General features: G+C 41.4%; 1 protein-coding gene across 10 annotated transcripts in view; it reads right to left on the bottom strand.

Annotated features, from left to right (window-relative positions):
• LIN52 (lin-52 DREAM MuvB core complex component) overlaps positions 1–15,389 on the bottom strand; it is a 46,434-nt gene extending 31,045 nt beyond the window's left edge. The window contains exons 1-6 of one of the 10 annotated variants that reach the window (XR_014585212.1): positions 15,308–15,389; positions 15,152–15,226; positions 15,022–15,059; positions 14,588–14,654; positions 14,161–14,207; positions 13,494–13,577 (exon numbers count right to left, since the gene is read on the bottom strand). Coding sequence is in view for 9 of the 10 variants with exons in the window: in XM_083838680.1 (XP_083694806.1) it covers positions 12,729–12,904; positions 13,494–13,577; positions 14,588–14,654; positions 15,022–15,059; positions 15,152–15,226; positions 15,308–15,326 (459 nt within the window). In the remaining variant the exon portion in view is untranslated. The other 9 variants (XM_083838686.1, XM_083838681.1, XM_083838683.1 and 6 more) reach the window with 9 other exon arrangements.
• Between the last annotated feature and the right edge of the window lie 20 nt (positions 15,390–15,409).

The raw sequence follows: 15,409 nt of genomic DNA, 5'->3' as shown, positions 1-15,409 counted from the left end.
ATTGATGTAATGTTTTGATTATGATATTTCTGGCAGAAAACATTCCTCTGACCCAATGGGCTTCATCTGCCCACCTCAACACAGCACTGAAAAAAGGCTGAAAAAACAGAAGCTGCTGTCCTGGCAGTGAGGGACAGTCCCCCCCCTTCCAGCTATTCCTATCTCAAGTACTATATTTTACTGTATTACTATATTTTGTCTCAAGCCCACTGCTATATTCAATAAAGAATTTCTAGAGAAGAAAATTTTCAGAAAATTTTCACTGTTTTATGTAAGTTAGTCTGCTCTCTGTCCTAAACCCCAAAAGCTCATGGCCATAAACTCTAGTCCCATCGGGATGCACAGATATACTAGGCTATTACAAGATTGTTTTTCTATTTTACTCCTTTGTTGTGACGCCTAACAAATTGCAAATAGGCAGCATTATTTCCACACTATTAATACCAGTGATCCTTTTATTTTTTGAAATAAAACTGTGTTCTTTCATAACCAAGTACAAAACCTCCACAAGTGAAGGATCAGTATAAGACAAGACAGGGCTGAGACATAAAAGGAAAGGTATGTTCAGGTGAAATCAGTTGTACACACCTGTGCAGAGCGACAGAGCAGGCTCGCACTGGGACTGAAGAGGAACAAGAACACGCAGCCATCCTCATCCGCAACGCATCAGGGCAATAAACTCGACGTGTACAGGGAGAGTCAGAGCAGAGTCCTCCGTTTCTTTTCCCTCCCCCCATAAAATGTGTATTTCTGCAGGAGATATATGGGAACTAGTTATGAAAGTCAAGCAATTAAAAGGCATTTCGGGGGTATTCACGGGACTGCACCAGCCACAAGTGCCTGACAGCTCTACGCGTGTGCGAGTCCCTGGAGAGCCATCACACTTCAATTACTATCACTAACATTAGTCATTATCAGGCTGGCTTCGGTCCCCGGGGAAGGCAGCTTGTGATGACAATATCCAGCCTCTCCTTGTAAAACAATTCATTAGGCAAAGCGGAACAGCTGGGGCAGCCACGTGGAGGTCTGCGGAGTGGCCGCCCCACCGGGACCTGCAGCCCCCCTTCCCCTTTTGGAGAGGGGCAGCCACCACCCCCACGACAGCTGTAAAAGCCCCCGGGGACACTTCAGGTTTAATCAGCGCTCCTTATACTCGAGGGAAGCGTTTGATTGCAAACTTAAACTAATGGCACTCAGAAGGTTACGACAATCATCAGATAAGAAGCTTGAGGGCATTTTTATCTTGTTCTAATGCTCACAAGCTAATGAGGCAATAAGAGACAGATACTATCAGACATGGTCTAGCAACATTGCACGCAGGGGATGTTCACGGCATTTGCTGCTGATGCAAGAGGGAAGCCCATGATAGATCCTGTAGAAGACTTCAAGCTCAGAAATAACTGAAACCACTCAATAAAACAATAAAGTGCTAGGAGGATTTTCACGTAGCCTTGTACATATTATCACCTGATCCAAACCAGAGGAAAGTGGAAGGGAATAGAGCAATACCCCACCAACATCCCAGCCTATTCCCCAAGTACACTGTATTTCCTTTCTCATAGCACAAATGCTGGCAGAACTAAACAGCAGGACTGATCCTTACATACCGAGCAACTCCACTGCCCCTGAGCTAGAAGGTCAATGTGCCACAAACAGGTAAATAATCCCTGGTATTAGTATGGACTAACTGTTATGCTAACAATTTTTAACGTTTATGCAGCTTGCAAAGAGAAATATTTTCATATATGACATCTGCAAACGGCTGGAAATAGGGTTGTTTTTCTTAGGTACCCTACTTAGGCTCCAGGCCAAAGCACACTTGATAGTTGGATCTGTTTCATTACCACAATCTCATTTTACTTCTAGTAAAGACACAATATGCTAATCATGCCTTCCCGTGGCATATAATGGGAGCAAACAGGGGATGATAGAGAACAGCATACAGAATAGGATATGTAATGACTCAGGCTTCATATGCTGTTTGTTGTTTTTTAATCTTTTTCCACTGTGTTGCAAAAGAAAGTTACCATGAACTCCACCGTCTAGTTGCAGAAATAGGGGCATGTGAGAAGGCAAACAAAAAGGCCAAGCAGAACAGCGGTCATGCCAGAAACCAAACCAAGGTCTCCAAAGCCACATCCTGGTGAGATTTTCACTAGGATCAGCTGCAACCCTGCAAATAGGCCCAACTATCCATAGCGTGGAAGAAAATTCCACAGGACGGAAGTAATCTTCACTCCTGCCAGAAGTCAAAATTTACAGGAAAACATTTCAGAAGCAATACAGGGATAATAATTCCATTATCTGTAAATACAGAGGAAATGTTCTATTAACGTGGAAGCAGCAGAAAAAAAAATTGGATAAAGGGAGAAAAGGCAAAAGAAATTTAAATAATAGATACAGAGCAGTTGCAAAGGTTTTAAAGTCCCTGCCAGAGCATCTCCCAAGATTTGTATGGCATTTTTGTGTTTCTTAAACCATAATGGAAAAATGCACATAACCTTATGCTTGATCAAACTTTTCCCCATCTTCAATTCCTCCACTGACAGTAGTCTACAAGTTATCCTGTCAGAATGAGAGTAGCAAAAAATAGGCTTCTGACAGTATAATGTAAGAACATTTTGTTTGTAGTCATGTTTCTTTCTGTGCCAAGCATGTGGCAGGTAGAAATGCTTTAATGTGACAGCCCATTCCCTTACTTTTGTGGCTAAAAGCTCTTCAGTCAAGCCCCATTGACCCCCCTGCTTGTCTACACGAGTGATGTTGGTTTCACTGTTCATTTGAGCTGAGACACACAAGAACCTTTGTATACATGGAGGATCATTCTCCTCCTCTGCTTAAAGAGTGATACTGAATGCACTGTATCTCCATGTAAAGAAAAATAGGCTCCCCAGCCTCAGTTGCCCAGATAATAATCAACTCTGTGGATGGAAGTATTTGAAAGACCATTTCTCATCCCCTCCAAAGTATGAAAGCCACCACTTCCATACAAAAACCCTGAGGTTTTTTGCTCCTAACCAGGCTGCTCACATGAAGGCACACCAGAAGAGTTCTACCTGAGATCTCCTGCTCAAAGCTGCTGAGCTGAACCAACCGCCTGGTGCTGTGTTCAGGTGAGATTGGGGAACGCAGGCTTCGAATTAACTTACTCCTAGAAAAGATCTTACATCAGAGAATCATCAGATCACCGGATGATTTGGGTTACAAGGGCTCAGGAGGTCTCCTACTCAAAGCAGAGCCAATGATGGGGTCAGACTGCATCACTCAAGGCTTTATTCAGTGAGGCCTCGAAAATCCCCAAAAACGGAGGCTGCACAGTCACCCTGGTAGTTGAACAACATCCTCAACTGCTTGGCTGACCAACACTAATACTCCAGATGTCCTCACAAAGCACAAATTACTGTTTTGATAAGCATACTAAAAATCATTCAGAAAACTAATGGTGACAGATCCGGTGAATGCGTGCAAAGTTTTTAAAGAAATATGTTTGTTCCACTGGTCTCCAGATTAATCAGATCTCTTCCTCCCCACTAACCCTGCATAGGCTCCCTCCCTTCTCCTAACTATGGAAAGTATCTGTATCAACCTTCACTCCATCAATGTAAAATTAAGGATCCATCCATCGACTCATTAAAATTAAGGCAAGTAGTACGAAGCAGTGGATGAAGTACCTTTGTTTTACCAAAATCAAACATCTACACAAACTATGACTGGGAACATAAACAAGGAGAGGAAAAGGATGAGAGGAAAGGAAAAGGAAAGACACATATCACAGACCTTTCAATAAAGATCAGGTAAAAAGCATCGCAGAGTAACTCAGCTTTGATGGAGAACTGCTGTTGCACCGGGCACTGTCCTTTAAGATAAAGAGGAGTTTTAACAGCACAGTTATCTGCCAGGTATTTGGCCACTTAGCACACGGTCCTTACACCTAACTTTGGCAACCCACTTACTAGACCCAGATGGACATTGTCAAACACTCAAAAAGCTCCACTTTGTACTTCCAGCATTAGGCTTCAGGATTAACAACCACACAAGGGCAGATGTTATCTTAACATTCCTAATGCTCCTACATCTGTGCGACAGTAAATAGTCAAAAAACTATCTACACAGATAATCACAGATACTATTTATTATGATCTCCCTTCTGAAAAATACATCCAGAAGACTTGGTAAAATATCAGTGAGCTGCATTTGGGGCTCTCGATGCATACCTGACATAATGAAAGTTTGGTTTTCACAGTCACTTTCAATTTTTAAAAATACTTCTGAGAGAAAACAACTGCATATTTAATGTTAACAAAAGTTAGTAAATCACAAATAATCCAACCCAAACTACATAATTAACAACAGAAGATTCTACATGTAGCATGTAAATACATACTGATAAAAGTATCAGCAACAGACATCAAACAGAAAATAACTGCGGAGAGGAACTGCAGAAGTTTTAACTTTGACATATTTAAGAGAGTTTTCAGAATTTTCTCCTCTTCAAGCTCCCCCAGTATATACCTCCTTCTGAAGCAAGCTGGCATCTTCATCAATGCCTGGAGATTAGGGTGCTATATTAGTACCCTCCATCAAAGTCCACAATAGCTCTTTCCCCTCGGCATAAGGCAGGGGGAAGAAAGCTAAGATGCAGAAATTTCTTGAAGCTTAGAGAAATATTTGTTCTACTTCACAAGCAGACAGAAAACATCCTAAAGATCCATGCAATGTTTTGTTTTTTTTTTTCCATTTTTTAAATAATATGACAGTTACCGAGATACAGCATTTGTTTTATGGTAAGAATGCACAATTTATGCATATGGTTAATATCGTATTTTGTATCATCAGTAGACTGCATCTCCCTGATTTTGTATTTAGGAACAGTCTGGACCTGCTGTTTTTTTTCTGCACATAGAGGGCAACCACACACCCACTTATTTAAAAAAAACAATAGCAGCCAAGGTCCAGACTCAATTTCCATCCTCACCATTGCAACCTAATCTCCTGGCAAGTTAATGCAAATCAAAGCGAACACTTCTCTGACACTGGTAGCAAAGCGTGTTCCTCTCCCAAGAGAGACCTGTAAAACAGGACAGTCACTGACAGCAGTACAATTACTGACACAGATACAGACTTTATGGACATGTTTATCTCTGCTGTAAATCCACACTCTCTCTCCACTCCGATTCATGAGTCATAAAGAAATTGCAGATAATGAAAAAGTTGGAGAAATTTACAGCGTGTCGGAAACCTCAGACAGCCAGAAGAAATTAAAGAGCTGACTGAGGATAAATCACACAGGTACAATTAAAACTTCCTATACCTTCCTCACTTCCAAACTGGGGCACAAGCCAATGGAGATGATGAAAAGTTGAGGTCATGACTCCTCTGACTGTAATTATTTCTTAACTACCTACATGTCAAAATTAGCCAATTCACAGATCATGTATGAATGCCAATCTCAGGCTGGCATTCTGATGTCTCACTCTTCCACCAGGAAGAACCCTGCCAGTAAATAAACCACCCAGCGAGCAGTATAAGGAAAGGTGATTTCCTCGTCCCTCTGCAGATGCAGAGTACCTCTTACCATATCACTGTGCATTAAAATGAAGCAGATCTACGGTGTGGGAGGAGGAAATAAAGAGAATCAGGAGAAAGGCCAAGGTTTCACATGGAAATCATGGCAGCTTGGACATTACAGTGACAGGGTCGTATAAATACCCTAACAGATAACAAGTGGTCTTTTCACCTTTCTGAAACAACCAAGTAATGACTGAGAATGACTATGAATGTAAATCGAAAACAGCCTGTATTAACTCTGTATTTTTCCAGAAAGCACATAACTGGTAAGGAAAACAAAACCAAGCATTATCATTTCCATCAACTGTATAGTTCCCGAAATACCCTCTGATCGTTTCCCAACCCACAAACTAACCATCCATAATGTGAGACATTTTCTGGGAGAAGTCTACTAATTCAACTAAGTAAATCCTTATGCTAACTGCATATTACAGAAATCCAGTGTCCAAAGAACATAATTTTATTGTCCGGCTATAAAACTCTGCCTTCAAGCTTTGAAGCACGATGTATATACTATTTCACAAAGTCCTTGCAAACACAGTACTAAATAACAAAATAAGAGAGAAATATGCTTTCAGGCAAAGCTGAAATGCAATGAAAATTCATTCAGCAAGGCAGCAAAATGTAAGGGAACTGACCAAGAAAAACAGTTGCTACAAAGAAAATTCTTCACAGAGCAGAAATATTACATGGAGGCATATCGAAGCACATGCATCTCGAACCGTTTCCCTCCTAAGCAGGATAGCCCACATCACAACAACAAATAGTGTATTTTAACCTTAAGGACATAATGAGCACTAGATCTGGCATGAAATATTCCCTTCCGAGTCCAACGTACTTAGGAACAGTATAGATGATTCCAGAACACATTCGCTTCCTTCTCAGTTTAGATGAATGGACACACTAGCACAAGAAGCACTACACTTCTGGAGGTGCTGGCTTTTACCAACGAAAAAGCGACCGTCCTCCTTACTCTTTTGGCAGCAGTCAAGATACTGAGAACGTTGCTGCATCTTCCTGATCACTGGCACCAAGATTCTTGCTGTCTTGTGTCCACATCACGCGATCCTCCTTCACTTCCTCCTTTGTCCTGCAAGTTGGTCTCCTTCCCTAGCTCCACCATTTCTTATCTCTCCAAGGAAACAGTCATGTTCAGCAAAGTCTGCTCTTCTGGATAGATTCCAAATCCCCATTTTGATCAATAAGAAACGGTGAGAAACCAGTTCCCTTTCTGTGCAACTTCCCAGACTGCAGAAAGGGAGCAAAAGCTGGCAACATACAGCTTTTACCAAAATGGATTGACATTAGAGATTCCAGAAGGTATCATGAGACCTTATTGCTCTCTCCAGCTACCTGAAAGGAAGGTGTGGGGAGCTGGGGGTCGGCCTCTTCTCGCAGATAACTACTGATAGGACTAGAGGGAATGGCCTCAAGTTGCAACAGGGGAGGTTTAGGTTGAAATTTAGGAGACATTTCCTCTCAGAAAGTCAGGCATTGGGACGGGTTGCCCAGGGAGGTGGTGGAGTCACCGCCCCTGGGGGTGTTCATGGAAACGTTGGGCCTGGTGCTTAGGGACATGGTTTAGTGGGTGACATTGGTAGTAGGGGCATGGTTGGACCAGATGAACTTGGAGGTCTTTTCCAACCTTAATGATTCTATGAGACAGATTCCCCACTGACACCCCAAATATTAAAACCCTCTTTATTTACACATACCTGTTAACCTGTTGATTTCCTAAAAATGTAAGAATCTGAAACATTTTGTTACAAACAAGTGTGTACACAGTCTAGAAAAGGCACTAGCCAACTAGAAAAGACACTAGTAATTGTATTGCACTAAGTAGGGGGCATGTTTGCAAACGTAAAGTAAGGCTTCTGAGCTTAAAAAGCCTCCATTAATTGACTCAGGACTAAACAAAGAGCAGTAATGGTCAGTAAATATTTTTTATCTGATCAATTACATCATTAACATTGTTTAAGTCTGCTGGAGTACACTGGCCACTAGTTTTGCATGGAGCCTAGAGACAATGTGTGTATCCATACAATGCACACATAGATCATAGAATCATTTAGTTTGGAGAAGACCTCCAAGATCATTTGGTCCAACCCTTATGCAATGTATGTTGGTACTACACGTAGACACTCCTTGAAAAGATGATCCATTACAGAAAACGAAAGAGATGTTTCAGTAAGGTGATAAACGGTCCTCCCTCCTTTCCTTACTTCCATTCTAATCCAACAGCTTACGCAAAGTCCAAGTTTAATGATAAATGAAGTGTCGTCCTGTTTTATATAGCTTAAAAATAACACAATCTACCAAAGACAAAGTACAGAGTCTCTGACTTAAACCTATCCTAACTGTGATCAACATCAAGGGGAAAAAAAAAAAGCATCAATGCGTGAATTCACGTTCAGTCATGTTGGGAAGAGCTGTAACAGCTTTGAAATTATCCATGTCAACAGCAGGCTGCAAGGATCACAGCCAGAACTAAGAAGTACATGTTTCAAAATATGCCACAGTTCAATTCTGCTCAAGGGAAGAGGAAAAAGATGGAAGTGCTCTACTTCTCCAAACCTACAAAGCTGAACTCGCAGGCAAGAGATCACGTATGACAGCGTTTATCTGAGAGAAATGAAAAACTGAAGACTACCAATCTGAGAAAGAATGGCAATCTGTAACTAGCTTGGAGTTCAGAGGGACTCCCTGTATGATTTTCCAGAAATTTCAGAGGCTTGTGAAGCTGCAGAGGGCTACAATTCACAGCCTAGGACAGCTTAACTTGGGAGCAGGGTAGCTGTTCCTCATTCCTACCTCCATCAGTCTCTGGAAAGTTCTCTCCAATATAGGGACACCTCAGTGATTTCTGGTAGCAGATGCTGAACTACCATGCATTACAGCCCAGCCTATTACTAAAATTCAAAATGAAAAATAAAATCTGTCATTCTACCCCACCACCTCATCTCCGATAGGCGAATGGCAAATACCTACAGAAGAGCATATGACCAGGGCAAGCACCTAGCCCAACCTGCCTCGTAATCTCTCCCAGCTTTTTGAGTCTCCAAGATTTCTAAGCCACTGGTGACCTCTTTGTGGTCAGACACTCCTGATGGATTTATCATCCAATAATCTGTCTCGCTTATTGAATGAGATAACTCTGGGCCCACAACCTTCAGAGGCAATGAGCTCTTGACTATACTAGACAGTGAAACCTCCTTGATTTTGTCCTAACATTATTTTGTTCTCTCTGGCTCCCATACTTTGAAAAAAAGTGAAGAGTTGTTCCCCATTCCCACTTCTGCATTCGTTGGTTTTACAGACCTTTTTCCACATACCGCACCAATTGTCCACCTCCAGGCTAAAAACCCCTAGTCGCTTACTCATTCTTCATAGTAATGAAAACCATCACTAATCCTGACTGACATCCCCCACAGCACCCAGGCGTAATTCCTGGGCCCTTGACAGCCAGCATCAAGCAGCTCTTCCACTGTACACTAGCTATCCAATTTGCTTACACATGCTGAACACATATGGAAGATAAACAGGTGTTGCACAGAAGAAAATAGAAGCAAAGTGTATAGAGCTCAGTGAAAACCACAGCACACAAAACTATGGGGGACACTTGGCTGAGTATTTTCAGGAACTGCCACGTTGCTCTTAAATATGAGGATTTGACATCGGAAAATACAGTCTCTTACATTCCTAATCTTACAGGAAGCAGAGCACAAAACAGCTCCAATTCCAAATGAAAATATAATCTAACATAAAATTATAGACTTACACTGCTGGTAGGGAAATTATAAGAGGTATTCATGTTTGTGGGGTTAGTTATCCCAAATTTTCTAATGTTTAAGACAGATGCTGCATACAAGCACCATTACCTTCCCCTTCCCAAATATATCAGGCCTTTAAAAGACCAGGCTTTTCAGGAAGTCTTATACTAATGAATTTCATTGCTGAAGCTACAGTATGACAGCACAGCAGCCTGATAATCATACTAGCATCAGTGAGATTTTATGAACAGGAAGCATGGCTGTGATATTGGGCATATATACACCTCAGGACTTCTGAACTAATCTACCAAGTGGTACCTGAAGATGTTGGAAATTCATAGCAGGGCTTTCCAGAAGTCTCTGGACAACCACATTCCTTCAGAGATGCAATACTTTCTCTGCTTCTCCATCCTACCTACTTTATCCTTTTACAAATTGGTTTGTTCCAAAGTTTGGCAAAACATAAAAAAAAAGCTTTATAGAACACTATGTTTTATTCTGTGGTGCAAATAAGCTCTGAATTATGGAAGACTAGTCCATCTTTAATAGGCAGTTTAATGGCCTGCATCTTAGTAAAAGGGAAATGAATGTTTGGGAGAACATGCAGCCAGAACAAAAAACACGCTCACTCATCATTTATTTGGTTAAAAAAAAAAACTTAGGATAGTTACAAGGTATCTGCCAAACATAAGCCTTTTAAGCTATGAAGAAAAAAGCCAAGTCAGCAATTGATTTTACGCAATTATGAACTCAATTTATTGGGTACCACTGAAGCTGGAGAAATTGGATAAATAACTGGAAAGATCAACAGCTACCTTATTCAGAAAGCAGTCACTGTCCCCTCAGAGGAGGAGGAGGGAACTGGCATTACCAAAAATTGCATTAACCATTTCAGGTGGCAAATGTCTATCTCAAATTGTGATGTTATCATCCCAAACTCTGAGACTGTTGTGTTATCGAATAAAGCTAGTGTAGTCCAAACAGATGCGAGCCACGCTGCACAGAAATCTTAACAGAGGGCAAGATGCTCAACTCCTGAAATGCCCATCAAAATACTGGAGGAAGCTCTGTTAGCATTATCCCAGTTCGAATGACATTTGCTGCATCCGAGACCTCTGACATTAAAGGTCACCTCTGAAGTTTCTAGTTGCTGTTTGATGAACTTAGTGTTACAATCAAAGCAGGGCAAGTCTATTCAGTTTCACTCAATAGAGAAATCTAGTCATGTTAATAACTTAATTCGATTCACAGAAACCACGGGGCATTCAACAAAAAATAGGCCGGGTTATAGAAAGTAAAGGTAACCCTACAGGAAAAAGAGGAGGAAAGTTAGGTACAAAGAGCATACATTTGTCAGAAGCACAGGAAAGCAAACGAGACAGAGAAATCCATGGCCAAAAAGCTAGGGACAAATGGAACTACACATAAGAATGTGTAAACCATGTAGTATTCAACCATTCCTAGAGAAAAGCAGTAGTATAGTTTTGTTTCCTGTATTTGTCTAGAAATATAGCTTATACATTATGTCACAGATGAAAACATTTCATGAAAACATTTTCCTTTCTCGATAGCGCAGGTAGACATTATAACATTCTTCTGAGTTAACTCTGTGTCATCAGATGTTGATAACTTGCATCCTGTATTTTTAATATATCTTGCCAAACGGTTCTGTGGACAGTGATGTTCACTGCCAGTAATTGCTGGACCACTCAAGATGCTCCCAAACACTGAAGAGCCTGCGCTAGTATTTTTAAAGAATAAGTAGAATAACCCAAATGATTAGGAACATATCAGCCTTCCATTGGTCCCAGGCAAAATACTAAGGCAGTTCATCAGAATTTAAGAAAAAAGGCATATAATTAAGTAATTATTAATTTCAAACTATATCTTGTTAAATTCACTGCTCAGATCTCAATTTTAATGTCAGAATACTGCCTTGATAAAGAAAGCTTTTGAAGAGGTACCCAGTCCCACATGTCACTTTGCCTCACGAATTATAATTTATTAATAATTATAAATTTATAAGAAGGGTGCTGTGAACTGGTTCTGTAACAGACCTCACAACAGAAATACAAAGTCACTGAATTGGTCTATTTGTCATGGAGTGCTGCAGGAATTGTTCTGGTCCTGAACAGCATTTCATAAATAACCTGGACAAACACAGAAGCCTTTGAAAATACAAAGGAATTAAAATGTAGATGGGGAGCACTGGAAGGAAAAGTGAATAAGTTGCTGACACAATGAAGCAGGATTGTTTCTCACATAATACAGATGAAACCTGTGAAAGTACTGCCAAAAGGACAGTACACATTTAGAACAGGAAATCGGTCAAAAAATGTCTTGGGAAAAACAAACTTCAAATTGTGACTGAAAGCATACAGTTTTAAGAAGTATCAAGAATGCTATGAGAAGCTTCATGCTGCCATCTAGAGGAGATAGGTCAGGATGTTTTTTTAATCCTGTTTTTGATAAGCAGTTTCGATGATCAGCCACATAAAAACATGGAGTAATGCATTTCAATATACAAAGATATAATCAAATCATATACCTCTGAACCAAAACCACAAGTCTCTTAACTTTAATAAACAGATCTTTTTTTACATTTCTTCTTGTTTTCTCACTTATCTAAGTCTGCAAGAGAAAACAACTTAAAGACAGTATTGGAAAAAATGGTCCTGAGAGGCCCTGTTCAAACTCAGCACTTCATTTTCTGTGAAAGTTTTCCTAAAATAAATGTACATGTTATGACATACAAAGCTTTACATATATTACAGATTAAAGGAAAGTAGACTTCATCAACAAGTTGTTACAAACACGAAGAGAGCTTTCATAAGCCTTAGAAATTCAAGAAATCAGTTACCATAGACTAATGGTTATAACTCTCAGACCTCAAACGTTTTTTCCTCACTTGGTCTTCTTTTCATATTTATTTGTTCTCGGTAAAAATAAATAGAAATAAATGCAACATAAAAATTGCTAAGCTTTGTTCACTTGATGTAACTTAGGGTCTGCTTAAACTCCATTTAGCATAGCAAAGCTGCTTGGCTTTCTCAATTAAGCTGTAGGCTTACATGTCAATCAGCCAGTCTTTGTATTTGACTAAGGTTTCCTTTGTTAAAGTATAACTTCTACTCCCCTAAATGCTTCTTACAATCTTAGAAGACATTAGCACTGAAAGTGCAATATTTTTTTTTTTTTTTTTAAGTGCAGGGAGTGTGTTCAAACAGTCTTAATGATCTGTTGATAAAAAAAAGCATTAGAGCATTCTAGGCTTACAGTTGGTAAGCTTTCAAAGCTCTGCGCATAGCCCAAGAGTAACTACAGCTAATGTCTACGATAGGCCAAAATTAAGCAAAAAAATTTAAATGTGTCAATATGCACAGGCAGTGCTTAAAGGAAGCACAATCCCCTTGAAATCTTCAAAGCTGGATCAACCTGTTCACAACAAAGTCCCAAATGTGATGATGAAAGCAACAGCTCCAAAAAAATTGATAAAAATTGGTTGTTGGTAAGTGGGATGAAGGTCAATTTCAGTATGTACTGCCAGCACCTCCCGCTACAGCTGACTATAGGAGAAAACACAGCAACTACAGAACCAGAAAGCAGCATGAGCACTAATTGCTAACAAGTAAAAGGTTCAACGTGTAGGTATTACATGAAGTTTCACACAAGTACTGCCACAAATATTCTGAGAAATAGCTTCAGCAGCTGTGCAGGAAGTGAAGCAAAGTTACCCGATTTATTTAAGTCAAATGTAAGTCAAAGTGATATCTGGTAATTACTGCTAGGATATTTTCCCCCACGCAGGTAGGCTGTAAGCTGGAGAAGTAGGCATTCTGTTCTGCAGGTGCCCTCTCCTTGTTTTTGAAGGTCACAAATTACTGTGTTATCTTATCACATTACTAGACCTTAATATTCAAAATAGAAGTCAAACCCCAAAGATAAGAAACTCTAAACGTTAGGTTTCATTGCACCAGGGTAGACTTGTTCAGGGTAGCACACTTCCCCATCAGAAGATCTCCTACTGCACCACCACAACTGTGAGATATTTACCAAATCCGCCAACACACTTTTCCAACTACTTGTGTACTAGAAGTGCATGTTTTAGTGGGAGGATTTGCAACGCAGCCAGTCACATCCACGCATAGAACTTACATTCATCCAACCCCAGCTGGTAAGCCAAGTTCTGCAGGCCACGAACCTTCTCCATCAGGTTAGCTGTAGTGAGGCTCCCCAACTCTAAAAAGAGAGAAAAGCACGATTTTTAACGCTGTCTACAGACCTCTAGTGGCAGTTTATATGTTTACTATTTCACAGAGCATTCAAGTAATACTTTCTACAATTTCAATTTGAGCTGTGCAGAATATGTTCTTTAATCCTTACAACTCAGACATGAGAACCAGCAAAAAGTTATGGCCATATAAAAAGCAATTTGTCCTACTTCCAACACAGAACAATTCAGCTGGAATTCACGTGAGAAAGAAGAGCAAGCTCAAGGATGATTGCTACAAATGACTGTAATATGCAGTAAATCCATATGCTAGCTAGCCTTTATGCAGCTTTTCAAACAGCCTTACAAACAACGTTTCCACTGGAGATCTCAGTTACAAGAGTGAAAACACATGCACACAACATCATTCAGCAAGCCACTCAAGAAATCTAAGCTGGTCACCAATGTTAATCATTTGAGGTCTACCAAAAAAACCCTTATGCCTCTTCTCAAACAACAGGAGACACCTATTGTATTTCTACAGTAAAATATTAGTAAGAGAGGTAACTGAAACATAATATATAATGTTACACAGGTTTAACTAGTTCTTACTTGCTTGTTTTGAAAAAACAGACAGCCTTTGATGTCAGGATATTTTCCTGGAGATGACAGGAGTAACAAAAAATCGAGGTAATTGACAAGATAAAGAGACTACTAATCTAGATCCTTCAGCTGGAGATTCTGCAAATGCAAGGGCTAGAGATCGAAGGCCACAGGGCTCGCTGATAGGAGTTTCTTGCTTTCAGAAGTAAAATAAATTAATGGGATAATGAATAAAAAAGTAAAAAGAATAAAAGCACAAACTGTTAGGCATCCACGACAAAGACTCTAAAATAAACACTGAATAACACAGAAGGCCCACTCCCCATCCCTACACCTCCAGAAGGGTTCAGAAGCAAGCCCTTTAACCCTTCTTTTTTGTAAGGAAGGAATTCCCACCTGCTTTGACAACCACACCCTCCCCAGCGCCCATACTCACCCTTTAACATATCTATATCGTCATTTTCCAGCTCAGCCATCCATTTGGGAGGAGAACTCGTAATAGGCTGGTTTGGAAAAGAAAAACAAGATGCAGAAAACAGACCACGCTCAGACAAGGGCATCTTTGGGAACACACAAGAAAGTTTGAGCTAAAACTTAAGGCCAGTTAAACTGACAGGGAAGATGAGGGTTCCAGGTGCTCTGTGGGGATAGTTTAATGCTTAGTCTTATTTTTTAGATTCCTCTGGACGCTTTAAGGGTTAAAGCAGGGCAGTAACACCCACAAACTAAGGAGAGGACCCCAGAGGAGGCTTTCCTAAAGCTTAAAGCCCTTCCTTCCACCCCAGGCTGCAGAGGGGAGGCTCAGCGAGCCGCAGGAGGCTCGGCCAGGACGCGGGCAGCAGCACAGGAGACCCGGAGCGGGCGGCTTACGCTTTTGAAGGAGGCGGCGAACTCGGCGACTCCCGGCACTGCAAGAGAGAAAGCGGCGGTGAGCGGGGCGGGCAGGGGGAGCGCACCCTGCCGCGGCTCCCCCCCACCCCCAAGAGCCCCCAAAACTCACGCTGCTCGGGCCACAGGTCCGGGGAGGCCCGGTCCAGCTTCTCGAAGCTCAGCAGCGAGGCCTCCAGGTCGGCGCCTGCAAGAGACGGCGGTGAGGGGGCGGTGAGGGGGCGCCCGGGCCCGACACCGCCACCCCCCCCCTTGCCCCGCGCCTCACCGTCCGCGGCAGCCGCCATCTTGCCGCGTCACGTGAGCACGGCCGGGAGGGGAGGGGGGAGACAAAAATTCCGCCTTCGGCCGCGCGGCCAATCGGCGGCCC

Source organism: Anser anser (genome assembly GCF_964211835.1).
Source record: "Anser anser genome assembly, chromosome: 5".
NCBI lineage: Eukaryota > Metazoa > Chordata > Aves > Anseriformes > Anatidae > Anser > Anser anser.
Note: the sequence above shows the minus strand (reverse complement) of the source record. Positions and strands in the feature narration are given on the sequence as shown.